This window comes from Chelonia mydas, chromosome 2 (genome assembly GCF_015237465.2).
Source record: "Chelonia mydas isolate rCheMyd1 chromosome 2, rCheMyd1.pri.v2, whole genome shotgun sequence".
Classification (NCBI taxonomy): domain Eukaryota; kingdom Metazoa; phylum Chordata; order Testudines; family Cheloniidae; genus Chelonia; species Chelonia mydas.
In genome coordinates, this window is record NC_057850.1 from 240,049,994 (window position 1) to 240,076,944 (window position 26,951).

General features: G+C 41.0%; 1 protein-coding gene across 11 annotated transcripts in view; it reads left to right on the forward strand.

Moving 5' to 3' along the window:
* DIP2C (disco interacting protein 2 homolog C) overlaps positions 1-26,951 on the forward strand; it is a 486,518-nt gene that overhangs the window by 341,701 nt on the left and 117,866 nt on the right. For all 11 annotated transcript variants that reach the window (XM_037891029.2, XM_043541506.1, XM_007054120.4 and 8 more), the window contains 3 exons: positions 254-451; positions 11,356-11,447; positions 16,119-16,229. In XM_037891029.2, coding sequence (XP_037746957.1) covers positions 254-451; positions 11,356-11,447; positions 16,119-16,229 — 401 coding nt within the window. The remainder of the gene's footprint in view (positions 1-253; positions 452-11,355; positions 11,448-16,118; positions 16,230-26,951) is intronic.

Here is a 26,951-nt window from a genome sequence, read left to right on the forward strand (position 1 = left end):
AGATCCATTTATTAATTGCTTCATCTCAATTGTAGGAAAGTTAAGAGTTAACTCACTAAACTTCTCCACATCTTATTCATATAGGCGCAGTACTTGGGGTTTATGAAACTGGGCACGGTAGTCTCCACATGTACTAACATTTTATTTTCAGGCTATTTTACAAAGGTAACTTATTCTCTTGGTTACATGGGCATAAACAAGGCATAGAATTTATATAGTAACTGTTGTTTTTGTTTTGTTGTTTTCAAATAAGTTCAACAGCCGGATCCAAACCAACCAAAGCCAGAGGGAGCTCAGATGTTGGCTATGCGTGGAGAACAATTGGGTGTGGTTACAAATTGGCCACCTTCTCTGGAAGCAGCATTGCAGCGATGGGGGACCATTTCGCCAAAAGCTCCTTGCCTAACCACTATGGACACTAATGGAAAACCACTGTACATTCTCACTTACGGTAAGCACTCTTTTTTTAAGCGTCTTTATGCTACATTTTTAAGAGAAAAAAGATTCTTACAATAGTTATGCTGCATATTTGACTATGGCAAAACATTTCTACTGGTAGTGCTCTCTTATTTATTTAATAAATTTTGCTTGGTTAAGAAATGGGAGTATGAGTTTGTTGCAAAAATACACAATCTAATATACTAGTAGGGGGAAGGAGGGAGACAGAGTTTATGCCAGCCATGTGTCTGGTATTAGAAAATAAAATAACTTTTTAAATGGTCATGCATATTAAGCCAGACTTTGTTCAAGGTGTAAATCCAGAGTAATTCCATAGTCCTCCGATGTTGCACTGGCTTTGACATCAAACACTCACCCAAGTAGCTTGAAGTAGATTCCCAGAATCTACTGCACTATGAACTGTGCTAATTATGCCTATCTGTTGCAACAGATAAGTGGCAGAAAAGATAGATTCACATAAGGGTGTCTCTCTTAAATGACTCCCATCTAAATATGGGATTTTCATGGGGTGCTCAAAGGGATTGTGCTTTTCAAACGTTACTAAAACAAAGTTGATCGTTGGCATTCTTCATTTGCCTGGAGCAAACCAGGGTTTACTTTTCCTGATCTTTAGGTCCCCAGTCTAGCAGGGGCTTGGAATGCCATTGAGACAATACTTTTCACACATTGTATTTGGAGAGTGCCATGTTGCTCAGCGTTGATCCTTCCATCCGATTAAGAAACAACCTTGACTTACTGCAAAGCGAATCTGCTCCTAGACTGAAAACATTATGTTTGCAAGAGTGGAGAGGAGGGCTGGTAAAACAAAAGTACTTTAAAAATCGAAGTTCAGATTAACATGTCTCAAACCTTTCCCCCAGATTAATTAAATTTAGGAAGCAAACGTGTGATTCACCATTGATCAGTGGTCCTGATCTTCTTTGAGGAGGTTTGCTTGCTAATGAGAAAAAAAAATATTAGTTTAAAGATCTGAAAATATGTGGTAACAAAATAGCAATAGTGGTATTTTGTACCGAATGCCCCAAATAAACTGAGCAAGAAGGGGAATTAGTTGGTATTGGGAATTCAGCTATTGCAGGATAGGGGAGCCTATCCATAGGGGCGAAGTAAGCATGTTTCTAATACTAAAGACAGAATTTGATAGTACAGTAGTGTGCTATATAGGTAGGGAAGCAGTCTAACTTATTTAACACCTAATCCTGGGGTTCTGTCATGATACATATTTAAGGGAACTGTAAGAATTTCTAGGAAGAGACTTGACTTAACCCTTACAAAGCTCTACTTTCCTGCACTCTTCAATAGTATATGTGACTCCATCTACAAAATTATTACGCTTATTTCGCTTTTAACTTCCAGGGAATAATCATAGATTTCTAAATATACCATAGTTAGAGTTGAGTATGCACCAGTCTGTAACTATTCAAATAATATGGGGTCTGAGATATTCAAAAGGGGCATCCTTTTAGCAGAGAGAGCAGTGGCTATCTTTGCTTGAAATGGTAAACTTAAATCAGTCCAGAAAATTTTTCTCGTGGTATTGTTCAACTCCTAAGATATCTGAAACTGAAAGACTGAAGGTAAATACGTTTTCTCCTCCAGTCTGTGCATTTGGCAATGCTTTTGAAGATCATTTTCACTGTTTCCTTTACATTTATCTTTGTTAGTGGCTTTTCTAAAGAGGGAAGAAGCTGAAGGGAAAGGAGAGGGGTCATTGAGGGGGAAGGAATGTGAGGGGGCAGGGAGGTGGAGAAGGGGGTAAGTAGAGTGATGCTGAGGTAAAGACACTGATTGGGAAAGGAAAGGGGAGGCATAGGACCAACAGCCAATCACTCAAACCTGTAGAAAGTTCTCCAAAGGACCAAATGTTCCTGCTTTGGCATCCTCTGCCCTTGCCTTCCCACTTTTGTGAAACACTGCATTAATCTCTTGTCAGGATTGAGCCCATAAAATGTGGCGGGAGGAGGGGAAGAGAGAGAGAGAAAGAAACCCTCATTGTATCATCTTGTTTCTCCCTGTAGGGAAGCAGTACGGTACCAAAGCTTTAAAACCTCATCTGCTCTGTAGAGTGAATCCCACTGAGTGCACTTGAGCATCTGATCCTGTGTAGCTGGAGTTTCCACTATTTCCCTTGAGAAGCTATTCCACAATCTCATTATCTCCTTAACTCTTAACTGATATTCCGTCTGTATTTTATTTTCACCTGGCTGTTCCCAGTATTCAGTTATACCCCTTTGGAACACCCTAAATAAGTGAGTTAACTTGTTGGTAGTCACTCTTCAAATGCTGGTGGGCTTTAGTTCTTTAACTTGCCACACTTCTCCCTCCTTGTCTTTGTTGTCAATAGGCCAAGCTATGCATCTAATTTAATCTTTCCTCAAGGATCAATCCTTTCAGCCCCTTAAATGTTGGGATGAGGGGGCAGGGAGGATTTGTGGTTCCCTCCTAATCGTCAACACCTTTCTGGCAATGAAGGTCCCAGCATCCTATTCAGTGGCAGTAATCGCCTACCACCTGAAAAAAATTCACAGTATTTAACATCACCACAGTATTTCCAATTCTAAATATTACTCCTGGAGGAATTCTGTGCCACTTTGCAATGTTTCAGGCACCCAGAGCAGACAGTGGAGAGGTAAATCACCGGGGAGGGGGGGAGAGGCGGGTCTGGGGACGTTTCAGCCAGCAGCTCCTACCTGTCTGGGCTGGGGGTGCAGAAAGATGGGACTTTCTCTTCCCCTGCAAGGAGCAGCTGGGGCCAGGGCTGAGTCAGACCCACTCTCAGAAACCTCCCCTGGTTGCAGGAATCTCTGCACTCCTCCCCCTCAGCTTCCTGCTCCCCCAAGGGGTCTGGATGCCCAACCCCTGTGCATCCAGATCCCTTGCCCGCAGAAGAGTCTCATCCCCTGAATCTGCAGCCCTCTGCCCCCAGACCCCTCGCCAAGTCCCACCCCTCTCGCACCTGAACCCCCCCCCTTGCACCCAGATCCCCACCCCTGCATCCAGACCATTCCCCACTGAGCCCCCCATACTCAAACCTCCATCCCAATGAGAACACCCCGCACCTGGACCCCCACCTCACCAAGCCCCACTTTCCCAGCACCCAGACCCCCCTGCTGAGCTCCACACACCAAGATCTCCGCTCCCCCACAGCTGAACCTCAACCACCTTCACCTGGACAGCCCCCCCCCCCCTTGGAGAATTTCATTGCCCCTACACCCAGAACCCCCCAACGAGCCCCTGTGCATCCAGATCCCCCTGCACCCCGATCCCCCACTGAGCTGCACACACCCAGATTGCTCCACCCAGAATCTTCTTCACACCTGGATCCCCCAACATTAAGCTCCCCTACACTTGGATCCTGCGAGGCTGTCTGCCTGCCCACACCTGATATGCCTGGTATGGAGGGACAGGACTCCCCGGGTTTCTGGGGCAGGGCCGGTCCTTGTGCTGTGTCAGGATTGGGTGTAACCTCACTGCCAAGTCCGTGTCTCGGGGATCGGGGTGGGGGAGAGAATGCAGGGTGATCCCCCACCTCTGTGCAACAAGTAGCTAGTGCTCCCCACTACTATGCTGGAGTCTCCACATTTATTTATTGACAAATAAAATTTGCAGAGTTTTGCAAAATTTTAAAATGTGTGCAGAAATTTTTTTTGGCACAGAATTTCCTCAGAAGTATAAGTTTGAGGGGAAACTGCTGTTACAGTTGCAAAGATAACTACTGTATCATGGTGCAATTAAAAAGTGCTTAAGTGAAGACCTCCGTAGATAAGAATTCACCTATGCCATATAGAAAACTATCACTTCCTTAGTCTAAGAAGTGATGCTTCTTTCATATGTAGTCTGAAATTTCTTTTGCCTTTCCTCTCACACCATTTATTACACTGCAAGCTCTCATCCAATCCACTACATCCCTTAGATCTTCTCTCACCATTACCTTGCAAGTTTCTCTCTTTCATTTAACATGCAGCATTATTTCCCCCTAGATGTACTGTATAATACTAGCTTGTTTTTTTCCAGGTTGATTCTCATGTGTCCGGACCTTATTTCTCATGTAATTTGCATCATTGCTCAGCTCTCAATGTTCTTCACACCTCCCAGCTTAACAGTATATATTTAATGTACTGCTTGCCCTTTTTTCCATATTGTTAAAGACTTTGTCCCTATTTATTAAATGGAATTTCTTTACTTAAAAAGTACCTTATGCTGTTGGGATCTTAGTTATGAAAAGAACCTCTTAGTTGGCTTGTTACTACACAGTCCCTATATAGGCATAAGTAAAACCACAGAATTGGTATAAATGGAAAATACCTGGAATGTAAGAGAATGATAAGATTTGTAGGGTTCTAGAGGAGTTTGGGATTTGATTTGAAAATTTTAATATGTGCTTTGGGGACAAAAGACAATTTCTTGCTCATGCAAGGTTTGATCAAGCAGTCAAAACCCATATTTTACGTGTGGTGTTGTTGGAATGAATTAATGTGCTTAATATTGGTGCTTTCATCTAAAATAGAAGAAAAATGGTAACATGGTATAAAAACCATAGAATACATATACTGTAGTCATTTCTCCTTACAGTATAAGGATCATTCCAAGAATAATTTATTGGAATAGGTAGAGGCAAAAATGAAAACATTGAAAATAAGTTTGGGATTAGCAAGTGTTCTAGGCGTTTTGTCTGTATCTTTAAAAAAACCCAAACATCGTAAGTACTACAAAACCAGTACAAAATAATTTATGGGTAGAGCTGAATGCACCATATATTTAGGCTGCCTAACACTTTCATTATAAAAGATTTTTGCAACCCAGTTTTTGAGAAGCTCTAACTTCATTGTTTGTTTGCGGTAGGCCTCTGAAATTTGTTGGGAGCTGGGAAGAGAAAACCTTCTGGTTAGAAAAGTGCTGTTCTTTGTCTTTTTAGGTTTTGCTCTGAGAAACTTTTGAAAATCGCCTTTTCCCTTTTGTCACTTGCATTGCTCAGGAAAATTATAGCAACATGCCAAAATAACTGAATACGTGAACATTTTAAGTCTGAGCCCATACTGCTGCCAACGCAGAAACAGCACACACTGTGCTGGAAATGCCTGGGAGCTGCCAGAACAGTAATAGCAGGGGAGCTGATGGGAAAGAGCCAGGTCAAGCTGCCCCAAATATCCTGGACCAGCACCTGGTCCCAGCAACCCATGCCCTCTCTCCTAGGGGTCATGGCCAGGAGCTCCCCACTCCCAGGGAGGAGAGAGATAACTGGGTTAGTCTTCTTTCCCCAGACCCAAAAAGTAGTACCAGCAGTGAGATCAATGAGATAACTACCGTCTCCTGCTGCCAGCTAATGTATCTTGCTCAAGCAGCAGAAGCCTGGGCTATGGTGGTTAAGTTTCAGTATTTAAACCATTATGGTGCATGGATTTGAGCATTGTTACAGTTGTATGTAGCAAAATATTGGTTTTACCTTTTTTCTCCCATAAAAAAACCTAGGAAATTACAAGCACAAAAAACTTTGAAAGAACACGATTTAGGTTGCAAAGTCAAGCACTCAAAGGTAAAATAATGCCAGATGGAACACTTGCAACCATTCATTCTGCCCTCTTGTGCACCTGCACTATCATATAATCTTTAATTACATGATCATATGCTGTGTTTTCCACAAGCCCCTGACTTGCTCAGTGCACACGGTGGACATAAAATAGGTCTGTTGGTGGAGAAATGACAGAACAACAGCCATTTCTTGGCAAATTAGGAAAATATTTGCTCTTACCATTTAGCTGCTCAAGTCATGAACCTACCTCAGATTTAACAAATATTTAATTTCTAGTTAACTTACAAGAAATGTCATATTGTGATACTGAAAGAATGTCTGGCGAAATTATTTGCAGTTAACTTTGGCAGTCTCAGAATTGCTGTACGTGAAGATTGGTAAGAAACCACTGGCTTGCCTATGCTGAGTTGATGCTGTGTGGTTATGAGCAGCATACTGTTCATAATAAGGAAACTGATTGTGGTTTGTTTTGTCTCAAAGTACTTCTCTCTGCAAGCTTTTCTTTTATAACCTTCTTTACATTCAACACAAATGTACATTTACATTAGAAATTGGGAAGGGAGGGAGAAAAGCCCAAAGGATTTACCTCAGAACCACGTCAAGTAAGTGTGTGTGTAATTTTGTCAACTCATCTTTTATATTATATTTAAGACCTTGTGACTTCCTTTACCCTAGGAATGTTTCGCTCAATCAGATGTGCCTGAGTATCAACTCACTCGGGGCTTGTTACATTTCAGTGGTGTGAGAGGTGTTAGTAGGGCCCCCTGCATTTGGCATGAATGTATTTTGAGATGAGAAAAGATCTATTAAAAGTGTAGCTAAATCCTGTTGCCACTGGCGCGAGGGCAGCTGGTACATTACTCAACCCGAAGTCTAACACCACTGGGAAAATTGCTGCTAGTAAATAGCCTCAGACTGAAATAAAGCTTTGTCACACCTTTCCATGCTGCCGCTAGACAGCGAAAGGGCGTGTTTCTCTTTCTCTTAACCAGGTTGTTCGTGTACGTGCTGGCAAATTGTGAGTTGACTCCAGAGACATGGCCATCATACCACACACTTGAAAATACTTGGTGTGCCGGGGGAACAATCTGGTAGTTCACATATGTTTGGAGAACACGTCAGGGAGACCTGGTTTCAGAATTTGAAAGTCTGGCAAAAGTGCTCAGGCCCAGATTCCAAGCTGGTGAAGAAAGTGGCGAAAGAGAAGACTATTCTTCATCTTCAGAAGACTAAAACTTCTTTAGTAGTTGCTTAAAAATGTGTTGGAAACAAGTCAGTCACTGACGGATCGGAGAAGCTAATTTCCCATCAACCCATAGATTTAAGAGAGCTAAAGAAGGTCTAGGAAACTATAGACAGTATTTTGCAGTGTTGCATCTATGCTGGTCCCAAGATATTAGAGAGGCAAGGTGGATGTTTTAATATCTTTTGTTGGACCAGCATCTGTTGGTGAAACAGACAGCTTTTGAGCCACACAGAGCTTGCCATTTCTGTGGTGAGGAAACAAGATAATTGTTTGCAGCAATGTTAGGGGGGTTAGCCACTTGAACGGGTGAATGCAAGCAGAGAACCCTAACTTGGACAATGAAGACAGTAGGCACTCCTTAATAGGGATAACAGTTGGTGACTGGTGTAGGATTGATTTGAGAACTAAATGAGTTTACTTTCAGTGACTTAAAAATAAAGGATAAAAGTAGGTCAGTGAGAGGATGAGTAGAGAATGTGAGGGCTTCTGGCTGGCAGGGAACAGAAAGATACTACCACAGTAATACAAAAGCCCTGCATCTCCCAAAGTGCAGAAAATGATTGTATTTCACACACTGTATCAGGGATGATTTCATGAGTTGCCAGAAACAATAAGCAGAGAGTTAGCCCAGAAACACCTCCCAGGAACTCAGCACATTTACGAAAGAGGATATCATAGAAACATTAATGGCAGTTGAGAACATCACCGGTGACTGAACCCATTCTTTCTGGGTTTTGAGAGTAGAGAACACTGAGACCATAAAAGATTGTCAACGTCTCCTTTGAAAAGGGAAATCTACCACCCACCCTAAAACATGTAATAGGACTAAAGAATTATTGTTTGAAGCCCTTACAACTAGCCGCTCTTCTCTAAGAAAGCTAAACAAGAAGATTTATTAAAAATTACTGACAGTGGATATAGCCAATCAAGTCCTGAGGTTTAGATACAAGCATAGCCAAGGACAAATGGGGGTAGATACTCAGGTAGTGTAAATCATGATAGCTCCAAAGAGATCAGTGGATCTATGATAACTTACATCAGAATTCTTTGAGGAGGGCCAACAAACATGTGGACAAGTGTGATCCAGTGGCTATAGTGTGCTTGGACTTTCAGAAAGCCTTTCACAAAGTCCCTCACCAAAGGCTCTTAAGCAAAGTAAGCTGTCATGGAATTAAAGATAAGGTCCTCTCATTGATCAGCAACTGGTTAAAAGACCAGAAACAACGGGTAGGAATAAATGGTCAGTTTTCAGAAAGGAGAGAGGTAAATAGTGGTGTCCCCCCAGAGGCTGTTCAACATATTCATAAATGATCTGGAAAAAGGGGTAAATAGTGAGATGGCAAAATTTGCAGACGATACACAATTACTCAAGGTAGTTAAGTCCAAAGCAGACTGCGAAGAACTACAAAGGGCTCTCACAAAATGGGGTGATTGCGCCACAAAATGGCAGATGTAATTCAATGTTGATAAAGGCAAAGTAATGCAACTTGGAAAACATAATCCCAAGTGTACATACAAAATGATGGGGTCTAAATTAGCTGTTACTACTCAAGAAAGAGATCTTGGAGTTATTGTGGATAGTTCTCTGAAAACATCTGCTCAGTGTACAGCAGCAGTCAAAAAAGCTAACAGAATGTCAGGAAACATTAGGAAAGGCATAGATAGTAAGACAGAAAAGATCATAAGGCCACTATATAAATCCCACATGCCCACATCTTGAATACTGTGTGCAGTTCTATTTGCCCCATCTCAAAAATGATATATTTAGAATTGGAAAAGGTTCAGAGAAGGGCAACAGAAATTATTAGGGTGTAACCATGCCTTCTTGGGCCACAATTGAGAATGCCAAATTCAGGACAAATTGCTGAGAAATAGGGCAGATAGACCCCAAGATTGGTGGCTAATCCCCTATAGGATATACCAAATCAGCAACAAAAGTAAACTTCTGTTTCACCACACTGGCTAACAAGAAGTCATAAAAACAGTTTCCTTAGACATCCCAGTCCTTGTATTACCACCAAAAAAACTAGACTTAGAGATGAGTGGTTCTTTAAAACCAATCTCTTCAAATAATAGGTTCTTCTGATCCTAAAGGACCAGCCACATACCCAGGTCAATATATAACTTAGATCTTACCCAAAAATCACACCGATGCTAATCCTTTAGTATCTAAAATCTAAAGGTTTATTCGTAAAAAGAAAGAAAGAAAAAGGTGGAAGTTAAAATTGGTTAAAGGAGTCAAATACATACAGTAAAGTGCATCTGGATGGGTATAAACACAAACTTAAGACTCGTGGTGGAATTAATGCTTCATGGACTGAATAAATGGCTGACGCTGTGAGGTGCAGAGTCCCCTTAACTCTCATTGGCATCAAGCAAGGGATAAAACTTATTCAGTCTTTATGTGTATATCAAGTTAGGAAGTGTTTTGTGTAAAGATGGTTCTTTCTTGCAATTCTGAACTGTTTGCCTTTTCCTTCTCCAGCGCGCTCTATTTGCACTACTTGTTCCATAAGGGAACTTTTTAGAAATCAAAGCTGTTGGTTACCTATTTTCCTCTTCACTTCTTTTAAGGTCTGATCATGCTTGCTTGTCAAATTTAATTCTCAAACAATTATTGAGCATTGTAAATAGCTCTGAGTGAAATACCTTGAGGTTAGAGGCTCACTTTAAAATAACAGTGGCGAGCTGGAAACTAGTTCTATTGTGGTGACAATTTCTAGGAAATTTAAGGAATTTAAGGAAGACTCCTGTAGGCACACAATAGCTTGTTTATACAGTGGGATTTCTTGTGCATTAACATGTTTGCATTAATTGGTCTGTGTAGACCCTGCTGGTATGCTGTAAAAAAACACAAGAGAACCTTTAGTATGTACCAGCAGGGTCTACATGGACCAGTGAATGAGAAATATGTTAGTGCGCTTTAGAAATCACACCCTGTTAATAAACTACATGAGACAAGCCCAAATATACCTGCTCAGTTCCCAGTGGAGCAGAAATTGGGATTTTTAAAATGTTGAAGATAATCTCTTCTTTAAATATTAATTTTATTGTGTTGGTGCCTAAAGGCCAACTGGGACCAAGGCCCTATTATGCTAGTTATTGTATAAGTAATATAAAGTCCCTGTTCTGAAGAGCATACATAGTCTAACTAGACAAGACAGACGAACAGTGGGGGAAAGGGATACAATATGCAAACCATCGATGTTTGTTTATAAATGTCATGTTACGGCCATAACTTGTTTTTAAACAATTCTTTGGGTGGGGTCTTGATTGTGAGGGCTTAGTTAATGGAAAGGCAAAGGGGGGGGGGAATGGGGAGGAGAGAGGGAAGGAGGCTGAGCACAAAGGGCAGTGCAGTTGAAGCTGAGGTGAAGACACTGTGGGAGAACGTTGGAGCAACAGCTAGTCAGCACAGGGGAAAGACTGTACAGAATAAAAATTGTAGAAAGCACCTTAATACATCATCCGTGTCCAGGGGTCCCTGCTGCTTCTGTGCCAGCTCCTCCAGGGAGTTTCTTTGTCCTGGGGAGGGATTGGCATTTTCCTGGAATTGTTCTTTTGCACCCTCAGCCCACGTGGCTAGGGGTTGGGCTATGTGCCACATGGGTCCTAGTCATGCCTTTGGAGGGAGGTGGAGGGGACCACCCCTGCATAGTTCTGCCAGGTGGGAGTTCAGCTTTTCATGTCTGCCCTACATCAATTAATGATGATTCGACTGTCTGTCTCTGCCTGGGCTAAATGATATCCCAGCCACTTGAAACAGTTGAGTGCTGCAGGCAGTAGAATAGAACCCAGAGTTCAGATCTTGGCAGGTAGAGGAAAAGGAACAAAGGAAAAATTAACTTAAAATATAAAGAGAGCTTGAGATTTTCCTTTTTTATTATAATGCTTCATATGATAGATAAATGTTCAAATAAACATCTGTGTTTAAATGTATCCACAATATTTCCTTTGGGTTCAGTTGGAGCCTCATGTATACACCCAGTAGCAAAGTCCTACCCTAAATGTTCCTGCTATTTAGTCCCTTTGGTCTAGAGGTGCATTTTTCCTTTATCATTTTACAAGTAAATTTTGAAGATTAATTTAAAAGTTAATTTTACAAATTATTTATTACTAGGCAAACTTTGGACCAGAAGTATGAAGGTTGCTTACAATATACTGCATAAATTAGGCACGAAACAAGAACCAATGGTGCGACCTGGAGACAGGGTAAGTATCTCAATGGTTTATTAACAGACATTAAATACACTCTGAGAAGATGTGAATTTGGATTTGGAGGGCACATAGATAAGTGATAAAATCAAATGTGGAGAAAATCTGTTGCTTTTTATCCATAGAGGGACTGGCCATTTGTGTGGTGGTTTATATATCTGCTTTACTACTCACTGAGTAGTAACTTGAGTTTGTTGCAAAATCAGCAATAAGCTTTCCCATGAAAAAAAAATATTTTTTTTTTTGATGAAAGAAAGAACAACTGGTCTTGTTTGCAAAGATTTCTGCATGCAAAGAGCATGGAGGATAATAGACCATGCTGTCATGTTTGTAAAACGTATTTAATATAATGACTTTGTGGCTGCTGAGATGGTGGATGCAAAAGAGGCATTGCTTAAGATGAGATGAAAATGTGAGCATCCTTTGGCAGAACTGGACACACATATAATTCTTAGACCATTGTAAGTGTGAGCTTGCTTCCTGAGGCAACAATCAGAGTTTTGAATGTGGGACTGGGATTAAGTACTTCCATGATCTAATGCTGCCACTGCCTTATTTGGCATAGATTTGGACAAGTCATTTAATCTCTTCTGCCCCTGTACAACTGAGAAGCTGCCAAGGCTTATATGTATTGACTTCCTGAAACATAAACAACCCCGAGCAAACATCCCTGTCCCCAACCTCTGCCCAAGTGTCAAGTTGTCCAACTGGTTGGGACAGAAACTGAACTGAATGCCCATTATAGCTGAGCATGCTCAATGCTTGAGAGAACGGATGATTAGCTAAGCCGACCTGTCCGTGTCACTTAGATGATCCTCCAGTGTTGTCTTTGGGGTTGGGAAGAGAGCAGAGTGGGCTTCTGTATTTTGACACTTAGTGTCAAGCATGGTGGTTCCCATCTGTCTCTGTCCTCTGTAAAAGAAAGATAGTAATATCAGCCCTACTTCCTCACAGAGTTCTGAAGACTAATTCTTCTATGAAGATGTAAAGTTTGGAAGTCCTTTCCTTTCCGGTGTACTAAGTAACTTCACTCATTCAAGTCTATCCTCAAAAAACCCTTATCCATAAAGCCTTCCAGAACTTACCTCTGTATAATTACCTCAGGGTATGTCTACACAGCAACTAGACACCCACAGCCGGCCCGTGCCAGCTGACTCAGGCTCACAGGGCTTGGGCTGTGGGGTTGTTTCATTGCTGTGTAGACTTCTGGGCTTGGGCTGGAGGCTGTGCTCTGGGACCCTGCAAGGTGGACCCAGCAATGAAATAGGACAGGCCAGCCGTGGGTGTCTAGTGGCTGTGTAGACATACCCTCAGGAGCCTCAAATTTACACCTTTTCCCCCTTGTTCTGTATGCAATAAATGTATAGTTGTATGCAGTATGTTCCTTAGGGCAGGGACTGTTTAACCTCTGTAAAATGAGCATGGTTAATGTTTTCCAAATAAAAGAATTTTCAGAAATATTTCCTAAATTTCTTTTAGAAATAAAACATAAAGAATCAAACTAAAGAGTCTTTTTAAACAGATGTTTAAACAAAATCTCTTTCTACAGTGGCACTTAAGCCGGTACTAATCAACAGAATCTTTTCTTTCCCTTTGATTTACAACAGAGTCTAAGCAACAGTAGGACAAACAAATTGTTGATTCTCATTAAATTTACTTGCACAAAGAATCCTTTGAAAGGAGGAATGTTCAGATACACTGTATCCGTATATCTTGTATTTACTGCCTGTCTCTTTGTAGTAAATTACTGCACAGTGATCCCTAAGATTTCCTAACCCTAAAAAGGATTTGTTGGTGATTCAGACCTAAAGCTGAAACTCTAGCAAGAGTAAGACAAGTAAAATCTTCCCTTTGTTCGAATCAATTGAAGTTCTTATTCTAAAATAACTCTCTGTAGATTACAGTGAAGCTAGATGTTTATAGCTGAGTGGTGAAGGCATATACTTTGCATTGTATAGTATCTTACCCAACATCTTTTGTAATTTAAAGTAATTTCAAATTGAAGATGAGTTGCTCCTGTACTCCTCATTTTCTGAGCAGATATTCTGTTCACTTTCCCCATTGCAGTGCCATAAAAGTTTTTTTAACTTCTTTGAAAATAGGAGTTCGCATCATGTGGCAATAGATGAGTGTTTTATAGCACTAAATTAAATACAGGTGGACATTGACAAACTTTTCTAAATGAAAATGAAACTGTTTCCTTATGGACACGATATGGAATACTCCGAAATGCCTTTTCCTTAAAGTCTGACCTCATGCTACTCATACCCCGTGTCTGTGTTGAACAAAAATGAAGCATGGTTCTATGAAATATCTACTATCTCTACACATTTCCCTCTGGTTAGATACACTTCCATATGTTTTGTTTTCCTCCTTTTTAATTTTTACAGGTTTGTTAGTGATTAGTGTCTGAGATATTCAAAAGCACCTAAGGCACTTAAGTGCCCAATACGCCCCTAACTCCCTTAAGTGTCTTTAAAAATACTAGCTAGAATCTATTCTGACATATTTGCTAGCTGTCCCAGCTGACCTACTGACCTACTCCCAGGGACTGGGCACCACTTTACTGGAATAAAACAACACAAAGCCCTACATCTAAACTACTTAACAAAAAGGAGTTTCATCTGTCTTCCACTCCTTCATGAGAAGGCTGTCTCTTTAGACTGTCAGTTCTTTAGGACAGGGGCTATTTTATAGGTTGTAAAGGAGCCTATAAAAATACTTTGTCCAAAATGTAAGCTTTGTGCTCTCCAACACGCACTCAAAAGTTTTACTGCTGAGTGTGAAGCAGCTCGAATGAGAATCAGCACCTCCAAATCAGAGGCCACGGTCCTCTCCCGGAAGAAAGTGGACTTCTCTCTCCAGATGAGGGTAGCAGGCTGCCATTAGTGAAAGAGTTCAAGTATCTAGGGGTCTTGTTCACAAGTGATGGGAAGCAGGAGCAGGAAATCTACTGGTGGATTGGGGCAGCAGCATCAGTGATGCAGGCACTGTACCAAGCCATGGTGGTGAAGCGAGTGCTGAGTTGTCGGACGAAACTCTCGGTTTATAGGTCGCTCTACGTCCCCATCCTCGCCTATTGTCATGAACTTTGGGTAATGACTGAAAGGATGAGATTGTGGGTACAAGAGGAGCAAATGAGATTTCTCTGCAGAGTGGCTGGGCTTACTCTCCGAGACAGGTGAGGAGCTGGGAGGGCATCAGAGTAGAGCCGCTATTCCTCCGGATCAAGAGGAGCCAGTTGAGGTGGTTCGGGCACCTGATAAGGATGCCCTCTGGGAGGCTTCTGTTGGAACTCTACCAGGCACGTACCACTGGGTGAAGGCCCCGAGGCAAACCCAGGACATGCTGAAGGGATTATATCTCCTGGCTGACCTGGGAACACTAGGGAGAAGCTGGAACCTCTTGTGGAGGAAAAGGAGATCTGGTCCTCACCAGAAAAAGTGGCATAAAGGAGGAAGAAGAAGAAAGCGGAAGCTATATGCCAACTGTTTTTTCAAAACACAAGAGCAATGGAAATGCATCAAGTAATTTTTTCCCCAAAGATTAAGGGCGTCCTAACATTCCCCTGCAGTTATTACTGCAATGTTCATCTTGCACTGAACAAGAACTTCAAAATGAAATTGGCTAGTCTATTTGTTAGTTGTTGGGAAAAATAAAACATGGGGAAGACTACAAATAATGAAGTAAGTTAATAGAAAAAAATTCCTGTCCAAAATAAATTAAGAAAAGGTGATGTTTGCAATATGTTAGGTTAATGAAACTTTCATAAATTATAACAGTAATTGTCCCTTCTAGTATAAAGTAGCCTCAAAACAAAAGAGCATTCGGGTGATTCCATATGGCACCTGATCTTTCCTTGAAGTTCTCTTGTTCCAGTAAGCCTTGGCCCTAAACTTGCTTAGTTTGAGGAATCTGAGTAGGGTAGAAAGAACAGTAGTACTTTGTGGCACCTTAGAGACTAACAAATGTAGAGACTAAGGTGCCACAAATACTCCTGTTCTTTTTGTGGTTACCGACTAATACGGCTGCTACTCTGAAACCTGAGTAGGGTAGGAATTTCAGGCTGCTACCTTCATTGTAGCATTTATTGTTCCTGCATTGGCCTAATAGAGCATAGGTGAAACCTCTTCATCAAACTTGCAGGAGGCTTTAGTTGTTGCAGGCGGACAAAACAGAAGGCTGAGAATAGTTGGCACAATGGTACGCTATGTTTGGTTACTCTGGATGGGCATAAACCCATTTCTGTTTTCAGTAGCCTAATTTAATGTTTTTAGGATGTAAAACTTTCTATTTAAAATTACATTAATCATATTTGTTCCAAAGTTGAACCTCAATCAAGTCATTGCTCAGATGAAACTTGCTAGCAATTTAAAATGCAGCGTGTAAGTAAGTGCAAGTACCTAAGTGGAGATGCTCACAAAAAGGAACGTGTATAAGAGAGAACAAACTCCTTCTCACTCATCATTCAGCTCTTAAATGTTCAATAGTTGTACCTACATATAAGTCGGGAAAAGTTTAGGTGGAACACTGTAAAATGCATTATATCAGAGCTGTTTTTAAATATTAATAGCTTTTCAAAGGGAATGTGGAAGCTGTTTTTAATGTACAGTACACTGTAACAGATTTTTGACAATGTAAATTTTAACATGTCTCTCTCTGTTTCAGGTAGCACTCGTTTTTCCTAACAATGATCCTGCTGCTTTTATGGTAGCATTTTATGGCTGCCTACTGGCGGAAGTTGTCCCTGTCCCTATTGAAGTGCCACTTACCAGAAAGGTAAGGAACTACATTTCTCCTCCACAGTGCATTTTGGAAGTTTAATATCCGAATGAATCACCACTGAGCACAGCTTTGTGTAAATTTTTTTTGTGGTGAGTGGTTCTGCATCTAAGGACAGAAAGGATAATACTGTACTATAGGTTATGTATGGCTTCTCCATTTTAGTAAAGTAGTATCTCAAGCTATCATTTTTGGTTACTTCTAATTGCAAAAAATATGGGCCTTGTCTACACTAGGAAAAATTTACACGAAGTTAGTGTCACAGGGTAACTGGTTTCTGTGGACTGACTGAGCCCTGCTCCCCTAGACTGGAGCAGGTGAACCTCACCCAGCTAATTAAAGACGGTTGGGCTACACCTGGGCCTATAAAGGGCTGGTAATAAACAGCTGGGAAGAGGAAGGACTGAGACAGGCTGATCCCTGGGAGCAAAGCCACGCTGGAGTGGAGCTAACTCCTCTGGAGGGTCCCTGGAGCAAAGGGGCCAAGTGCTCCAGGAAGCAACCCTGCAGCTGCAGCTCCAAGAGGGGAGGAGACCTGGAACAGGGGAGGAAGTTCCAAGCAACTAGAGCACCAGAGACCCCTGGGAGGATAGGTCCTGAAGCCTGTGGGCCAAGTATTGAAGACCGAGCTCTGTTTGTTTGTAATTTTTGTTATAAAAATAAACCTCATTGACTGATACTGGGTGTGGCAGCAAATGATTGGAGCTGGGGAGCTGTGGCAGCCCCCAGTGACAAATAGTTCCACCAAAGTTAGCAAGCCTGGAAACCCTAATATATCTGCCATGATTTCTTTAGGCACTGTGTTAGCTAACCAGGTTTTAGAGCAGGTCTAATCAAGACGGTACTTAAAGTGTTGGTGTCAGCCATTGTCTTATCCATGCTAGGGCGTCTCATGTTGTTGGAATTGAACCAGTCTCAACAATTGTGCTACATTTCACTTGTGTAGATCAAGCCTTAGAGCATTTGTTCTTGATCAACTCTCACTGTTGCTAACACTAACAATTTATCATATGATGTTGGTTCCATTAAATTGGCTGTCATGTTCCTAGTGCACAGGTATTACAATCTTAGCAAAAAGGCGTAGAACAGAATGGACACGAAGACTCAACTGTCCTTTCCCTGCTTGAGGTGGTGCCGGCATCCTGGGGACTCAAGGCACCATTGGTGGGTAGTGTAGGGAAGCTTATGCTAGGACTGCTCAGGCTGTATCTTTGTTGAAACCATCTGTCATCAGGGCTGTCCATATGGAAAGGTTCACCAATTCCTTTAAACAACAAAGCAGACCAAGCTAAATAGATCTTTCAAAAGAGGGAATGTAATCTCCATTAACAGAACTATTCAGCCACTTCCAGGAATGAGGCTAGGGAAAAATACTTGTAAAAAAAATCTTTGAGACTTTTCTTTGAAATGCTCCAGTGCCTCAATGCTTTGGAGCAAAAACGTGAAATTTGGTAGGGGGGTAATGGGAGGTGGCCTTTGTCTGGGATGTTATCCCTGTAAAAATCTGCCCAAATTCGGCCAAGTTCTGTATGTTCCCTGAAAAAAAAATCACAGTTCACACATGTTCAGTAGAGACTTGTTAGAATTAACAGCTAAAATCTCTGAAGATTCTATCTGCGCTGAGCATGTTCAACCCTCTCACAGCTCCTGATGCTGCCTGGACTGTAGAGGCACCATCCCCACAAAGTAACTGAACATGCTGCAGCCCAGAGCTATGGGGGTCCCAACAGGACTTGCCCCATAATGGCTGTTCTTAACTTCTCAGGATGGAACCAGGCCTTGGAACTGAGAGCAGGGAGCCATTATCTCCTGTGCTATCAATTACCTTTCCCCTCACAGCTGGCACCCATGCAGTGTGGAGAAGGAAGCCATCTAATAAAAATGCATAGGGGAGAAAAGCTGAAGGGGGAAGAAGGGAAAGGACTATATTGTGACAAAGAGTCTGATGAAATTGTTACTGGCAGGTGGGGAGGGAAATTATGACTGAGAGCAGGACAGAGAGAAACCGGCATTGGGTGTGGAGTGGGAGAGCTTGAGACTAGGACAGCAAGCCTGGAGGAGAGTACAACTGGCTGGCAAGGAGACTGGGATGAGAAGCCTAAGGAATCAAGAGTGGGACTGGGACGAAGAGCCAGGGGTAAGAAAAAGACGGGAAAAGGATAAGTAAGAGGATGAGGCAAAAGGAGTCAGACTTCAGGAAAATGGACAGAAGAGTCTGTGCCCACTCGAGCATACTCCCTCCAGAGCCTGGAATGGACCCCAAGATCCCTGAGTCTCAATCACCATTCCTCTGCAATCAGAAAATATCTGTGAAACCCACTGGTAAAGCTTGTCATCCCCCATTGATGGTGGTCCACATAGAAGATAACAACCTACTATTGCTATCAGTTACTCCATTAGCCCAATTGGCAGAGGTCTTCATGATGTCTCTAAAGGTTCCAACTCCTTTATGAACTACGTAGGTGTCAATATGGTGGCACATGATGGAAATTCTTTTTTTTTTTCAGTTTGTTTTTTATGTGTAATTTCTTATTTTAAAAAAACTCACAATATTAAAAGAACATTATTAAGGTTGCAAAGTCAAGCATTCAAGACTCAGAAAATGCCAGATTGCAGCCTGATACCTTGGGACCTGATTTGCAGAACAGGTGACTACGCACAGTTGCCACTGAAATCAATGGGAGCAGAATCTTCAACATATAAAATGCTAAAGTTCTCTGAAAAATCAGGTCCTAGGCTTCCCATATTGGACTCCCAAAATTAGTAGGTACTTTTGACTTTAATCTTTCTGTGCCTCAATTCCCAAAGTTCTGTAAAATGGGTGTAGTGCTATGCCCTCATGGCACAGAGGTTTTGTGAAGCACTCAGATGCTGTGGTGCTCTGTGCTGTAGAAAAGCCCATGAGGAAATTAATAATTTTGTTTGCAGAGCAGGGTTTGAATAATGTGCAGTAAACTGGGCGTAGGGCCACACATTGAGCAATGAGGATAAAACAAAATAATGGATTAATACCTCTAACTGAGCACAGTCCATCCTGTGCACCGAATGAGGCAGGGTCCTATGAAAAAGAGCATGTGAACATGTAAATAAAGGCTGTCTCATATTGCATATTCACAAGGGGTCCAAATTAAGATTTCACAGGCAACCTTAATTCTGTCATTTCCTAACTTCTGAGTGCTTGACTTTGCAACCTAAATGTTTTTGTTTTTTTAAGTGTGTGTGTGACTATTATGTAGAAAAAGATGAAGGCTTGTGGCTGCTCCATCATTTTTACAGTGGACTTAAGGAAAGATGACTTGGCCCTTATTCTGACTTATTTATTGTCACAAACAAATTTGTGGATCACTTTATCTGTAAAACTGTACTTGAGAGGAAAGGATAAGGGCTATGAGTTTTGAAAATATATTTTTATAATGGCCTCTGTGGAAGCACAATCTGTGAATTTGCATTGGTTTAATACCAAACAGGAACCTTTGAGGATTACATTAAGTTGTGTGACATAAAATGTATAACTTGGTGCATTGTTTGGCGTTTTGGTCCCTGAAATTGAGATTTTACGTGTGCTAATATAAACAGGACAGCTAGATTATTTAAATTGTAAGAGCCTTCAGCAAATTCCCATAGTAAAATTTACTTTCATGGTAGAGGAAGAAACATATTTGATCAACGTAACTTCCAGGGGGATTTTGTTGCTCCCTGTATTTTACTTGCCAAGAGTCATGGTTAAGTGTTAATAAAACATAAATCTACTGAATTGGATTTATTTTAAGATGTCTACTGCCACATTCTTCTCTATAGACTGTAAAATCTATTTGTCCAAGTAAATACACCATGTCAAAATAATTCCTTACTTTAATTTGGCTGAGCCTCGTGTGTGTGTGTGTGTTTCTTCAGAAATATTGAATTACTACAACAGTATTTGAGGAGGTGGGGTATAACTCTAAAAAATCAGACTGAATGATCTGTACCTGATAAATGATACTGCACATTCTCACAGCATGTATGACTGCAGATAGTTCTACCTTTGTTTATATAGCACAGGAACTAGGGTGGAAGCAATGAAATAAAAATCACGCTTTGTGAACAGTCCCAGAAGGAAAACCTCTACTTGGTCAAACAGTAGCGGCTTTGCTTCTGGCACCAGCTGAAGGATGTGTCATATATGTGTCATCATACAATAGGCTAGGCTGTTCTTTTATGCTTCCTCATTATTTGGTCTCTTCTGTGCGTGCTTCAGTTAACACTGGCAGTGTGCATTTTGTAGTCTACATGTTCAAAGGAAGATGTGACCCAACTAAAAACAGCAGCTACGCTGTAGGTGAACAATGGGCGAGTAGGATGTGTCTGGCAGCTGTGTTAATCTACACACAATACTATACAGCACGTATGTATTAAATTAGTATTTATGGTTTTATCTGGCAACAAATTTGTTCTTGCTGAGAATTTCCCGTTCTTCACAGCATGATTATTGTTGTATAATAAATTTTGCTAGAAATCTTTTGTGGATAAATGTTAGGCAAATACCCATCCCTTCCTACTCCTCTCCCACTTATTCTATCCTGCCTTGTATATCCAGGATACCCAGAATCATCTGTAATTCCGTGCAGCCATTAGCTTGCATTTAGTCTTAGTATACTCTGACATATTCTGTATTTTTTTTAAACTTTCTTTTAAAATATTCCTTTTAAACTTTCGAGTAGAAGAATCCATGATTAGGAAACTGGAAATGTAGGATCCCTTGAAGTAAAACAAAAACAACAAAAACTCCTTGCAGGAGCAATAGTCTGGGGTTGTGAGTTTAGTATGACAATGAACTAAACAGACAGGTTTTAGTTAGAAGATTTTCATCTTATTTTTCCTTCCCCGAACTGTCTGTAGGTGCCATAGACAAGAATTATCCCTATGTAGAGGGCAAACACCAATATACATGTATATTTTTGTATGAGTTACTCATATGTAAAGCTGCGAGTCTTTCACGGAGGTCACGGAAGTAACGGATTCCATGACTTTCCAGGACTTCCGCAGCTGCTGGTGTGGCTGACCCAAAGGCCACCCGAGCAGCTGGGGCAGCCCTGGGGTCAGCAGCACTGGCTGCTGCTCTGGCAGCCCCAAGCAACTGATCCCGGGCACTGCCCCGGAGCAGCAGTCTGGAAGCAGCTATGGCACCCCTGCCCAGAGCAGTGGTGGCAGCAGGGCCCTGGGCCGCCCTCACCCCCAGGAGCAGCAGCGACCACCAGAGCACTCCCATCCCCCCACCATCCTCCCATAGCACTTAAGATTTAGTTAGGGGTATTTTTAGTAAAAGTCACAGTCAGGTCACTGGCCGTGACTTTTTGGTTATTGCCCGTGACTTTTACTAAAAATACTTGTGACTAAATCATAGCCTTACTCATGTGTTATCCATTCTGTTCTTCAGAAAAGTGTCTCTATTGCCAAATGCCCTTATTTGTAATTTTTCAAGCATTGGTAAATAGGTATATACCCCTTTGTTATGTGTAGATAGAATATTTCCTATCGCTGAACTTGTCTGGGGTTGGTTGGTTTTGTTCACAAGAAGTAGAAAACTGCACTGTTACTTGACCAAGGATTTCTGACTTTCAAAGTACTGGTTGCCTTGCACGTCACCTCCTGAAAGCAGTGTATGTAATTTAATATCTTTGTATTTTCAACTTTTTTTTTTCTGATCTGTCAATTAACATGATTGGGGTGGAGGGGTGTCCTCCGTTAAAGGAAGACATAAAATTGGTCCTCTCCACTTTCTGATACCCATATGTAAAGAGAGCAGGGAGTGAGAGAACTGCTTTAATTTCATTCTGTGAAATTTGCCCTCTCTACACATTCATGGCTAGCCTTGATGACATGCTGTGAATATAGGAACAAAAAGCTCTTATATAAAGCTTCCATGGCCCTCTCACCTTGGGCAATAAACCTTATGTACCCAGGTGCACGTAGTTGCATGAATAGCTGACGCATATGGGAATCTGTTTGTTTTTTCTCAGTTAATAACACTTTCCCATAATCATAACTTGGGAAAGTTTAATGCTAAATGAACTTGCAGAAGACGCCTGAACTTTCTTCCGGAATAATATATGTGACACAGCACACATTCCAGAAGCAAAAGCTGTTCTTCAGGAGCACTTCTTATGAGCTCCAGAGAAGACTGGCCTATCAAGGGTAATCACAGAAGAGGTGTACTTTTAGAGGCAGTGAAATTGTCTCAATCCACCCCTTCAATCTGGAGGTGGATTTATAAACCTCACAAGTAAGCCCGCCCCTACAGTTTTCTAGTTCCTGAAAAAGTCTGAATAATGTCTTCAGGCTGAAATGAGTCACGTTTCCTCTCACCTGCAGTTAGTACCAGTTACATTGATAAATGTGTCAAGTAGCAGAAAACATCTGTAGGCAATCTACATACCTGCCAACATCGTGAGACAAAAACCCAGTAGACTTTACATTTGCATAGAAATATATACATTTGCATTGTGTTGCCTGATGACACAGAAGCTTCCAGCTTCTTCGCAAAGAAACATAAATGCTAATTAATTCTGTGTCCCCAGCCCAACACTAACTAATTCTGCAACTTCCTTCATCTCTCCAAGCCCCACATCTGCATCTGATGTAGAGCACTCTTCTGCAGCTCTTCACTGAGCCCAGGTCCCTTATGTTCCAACTTTGTCTTGCTTTTTTGGTTTTTAAATGTAAGAAATGGCAGACTATGCTATTTCCCCTCCTACAGCCCAGATTTCACATTTCTTCCCATGGTCCGTAGCAAAGTAAACTTCCAAAAATAATGGTTGTCCCATTTTCAGTTAGTCTTTTATAGCTGTTCAGGATTTACAAATTTGACATGTTTGCAAATACAGGTAGATTCCTGACACATTACCAATGGGGCAGGATATTTCCTACTTTCAAAACTGGTGTGGGAAGTAGTTTCTGCTCCCTTTTTAGTTCTTAAGGTCTTTGAGATTGTTCTCAAAAGTTGATGATTTTTCCTTGATTCCCTTTTGCTGCTAGTTAGAACTAGAAAGAATGAACTCAGTGTACCCGCTGGCTGATGTTCTGTATCTGCCATTGTTCATTGGGATAAGTATATGTAGGGTTTGAGCAAGCAATGCACTAGAAGCCAAAATCTGTTTAGTTTGGAAATTATATGCTGTTACTATTACTTAAATACAACACCCCAGAGTACTGATTTATTTAAAATAAATCTTACCTCTGGTTGATGGGTTTCTCTTATATCAGAAAGCCCAACCCTTCATTTTGGGCAGACTGCTTTTTCCTTCCTTCCTGGTTGGATGAATACACAAACTCTTTCACAAGCAGTGTGAAGTTTATTTTGATATAGAAATATTAATCCCAAGGCACTTCACAAACTACATATTTACCGTACCAAGATGCAGCCACATCAGTGACACCATGAAGTCATGAGACCTCCTTGTCAATTTCCTCTAGTGATGGCCAAAGTGCCCAACTGTAACACCAGAGAGAGGATGTTGGTCGAGGGGTTGCTCTGTGACTGTGGGGCCTATTTCCCTTACTCTCTCTGTTCATGTCTCTGGGCAGATTTCCTCTGGCCCGCATCTGTTGGCTCCCTTGACAGCTTTGAGGAGCAGTGGGCGCTGTCTGGGATTCTCTGCTTGGTGTCCCTTTCAGGTTCCCAATTTTTATCCTTTGACCTGCACACCTGTCCCTGTTTTTTTCTTTTGTTGTCCCCCATATTTATTTGAGTCCCTGGCTCAGTGGCTCCTCCCCTTAGGCTGGGGGGAGGGGCTTTTAGTCATGAGCGGGCTTGCTCCCACCCACTTCTCGGAACCTAACAGGACCTGTGGGATCTCTCATCCAGAGGACTGACATGAAAGTACATAGTTGTGTACTTTATGTACTGTATGTGATTATACATATACAAATAATATACATAATGTACAGTGCAGGCATAAAATATATATCTATATACAATTATATAATTATACTTTACATTATTTATATATGTATAATCTTCCTCTGTGTGTGAATTTATAAATATAATGAAGCAGCAAGAGGAGGACCATTTATCTACAGACGCTGGTGAAAGCCTCCTTATGAAAGGCCTTAGTGAATCTTTAATAGTTTCCCAGAGGAGACAGGGCTTATGGTTTGTTTCATCCAGAAGATTGATACTCTAGGACCACAGAAGTACAGTCACACACTCATCTGCAAAAACCTAATTTTATGTACCTCAACAGGGTAAAAGGCTGAGCTGTGTATTCAAAGAATGAAAGCAGTGACTCCAAAACACTTCAGACCCGATACTTGGATACCTAAGCCATTCTCTTTACCTCACACCCGTATTTACTGCCATTCTAAATTGTCACTGGTGGAGGTTTCTCTGTTTAAACTAGTGTTATTAGCTAGCAAGCCCTCCCTGTCTCTGCAATCCAGACTGTATCCATTCAGTTTGTAACTGGTCTCCATTGGAATCCTGAGGCTTCTTCCAGCCGCCCAGATTCAACATAATATACTGTGTGTGCTCACTGGTCTGCCGATGAAGCAGGTTAACATAAACTAAGTAAATAGCTGGAGAAAACTCAAGTCACATCTGGCAAAAGTAGTGTTTGTTTCCATAACCCTTTTGCAGGGCAGTAGAGCAATTTGATTTGTTAAGGAATTTTCGACAGAAAATCTTCATGGTTTCTCTTCTCAATACCCTTTCATGTTGTCTAGAGAACCCAATGCTATTAAAATAAATGTAGTCTCTTTCTGTAGCTTTCCAGTGCATTATATTTGTTATGAGCAGAATTTGGCAGATTACTTCCTTGTAGTGTGTGTTCACAGGGGTCATTTATGGTGGTGCCATATGATCTGCACTTTATGATCTGTACTGGGTTCTAGTTGGTTTCTGGGTGAAATTCAATGTTTTAATTTTGGTCTGTAAAATCCTAAAAGGCTTGGGACCTAGCTACTTGAGAATTTCCTTGTTCAGTACTATAGTAGTTGAGATCATTTGAAGTGCCTTAGTGTTTAGGCCCCAATTTACCAAACAACCCCTATTGAGCAAATCGGTTAAGCATGTGTTTTTTGGAGTTGAGGCCTTAAATGAGAGGTGTTGCTGGCATAGTGTCTTCAGTGAAAGGTCCCCTACTCAGGCACTCACTCCCTTCCTTTGTCCAGCCCATCAAAGCCATTCTGCTGGCTGTCAGGGCATGTAGCAAATCTTGTCTCTTTGCTCAAGCTTTTGAGGAGAGGTGAGCGAAAGGAACGCTCTTGCTGTTTAATTTCTGAATGGTAGTCGTAATGAGGCACAGTTCAGTAGCTTTTCTTTTCTTTTTTTAACTGGTTCATACACCTAGAGCAATATAGGCACACTTAAAAAAAAATCAAAATTAAATACTATATCTTCCAGCAGTCTGCCTGGGTTTTGTCCCCATTCACTAGTTCAACTAAAATTATAGTGGTTACTTGTAAACCACTATAAGTGCAAGGCGTTTTATGACAATTAGATAGAATGAGGGATAAGATTATGTTGACTCATCTCAGTGTTTTGATTTTCAAATTTCAGTGCAAGAATGTCTCTAAAGTGATGATTTGTAATCCATAAACTTGTGTAAATCAGTAACCAATCTTTATGATGAATTGGGGGATTTGTGCTCTGCTAGTGCTGGGTTTTTTTATGAAGCTGTGGACCACCATTCAAATTCATTGGGAGATACTGAAGGAAAGAAATTAGTGGCCTCTCTTTTATGCTCAGTAGGACAGTAATGTCTTAGAATGACTGACTGGTCTCCGGGATGTTTGTACAAGATTCAGCAAGGATATCCATGCAATTAATTTGTCAGCTCTACAAAACTCTGTTTGGGACCTCCTGAGTAGAACTGAGTGAATTGTTGATTTTTTTTTCCAGTTCAGTCACCAAAAGCAAAGACTCAAATTATTAAACAAACAAACAAACAAAAATCAATGTTTCAAACAGAAACTGAATTTTTTTCAGTATTTCTCACCAAAATGAAAAATCAAAAAAATTTAATTTGCATCGAACAAAACATTTTGTCTGTCATTTTGACATGAAATGAAACTATTTGTTTCAACAAACAAAATGCCAAACTGATTTGTTTTGAAAATGTCAAAACTAACTTTTCCCTCCCTCACCCACTTTTTTTTCAATTTGGCCAAGTTCACAAATAGTTTCAGCTGCCTCAAAAGTGCTTTGTTTTTTCTTTTCTCTTCTTTTTCCAAGCAAATTTACCATTTGACCAGCTCTGCTGCTGCAGTTACTGACAGAGCTGTGTGAAATGAGCAGCACTTCTCCCAGAAATTGATACTATGTGATTCTCTTATTGCCATCTCTCTGTATTTTTAAAAGGGGCTCTTCTCTTGTCTGGATTTTCATAGAAGCAGAAGTAAATGAGAGAGCTCAATGTTGAAGAATTTTCTTGCAAAAGAATGTTTTTAATTTTGCCAAGCTTAAACTAAATTTCTGATAACTGCAGTGAACAAAAATGAATGTGACAACTTCTGGATGTCTGAAATGAATGAGTTATATAATTCTGTTTATTATGGATCAATTTATTGTCCCACAATATTTACTCAAATGTCAGCATATGCTAGTTCAGATAATCATGTTGTATAAAAAGATCATTCTCTGGAGGTACAGAATCAAGCTAATGCAGACAAATGAGAAATAGTGGGTTGTATCTGTTCTTTATTTGCTTTTTCCCTGTATTCACTAGTTATAATTAAGTGATA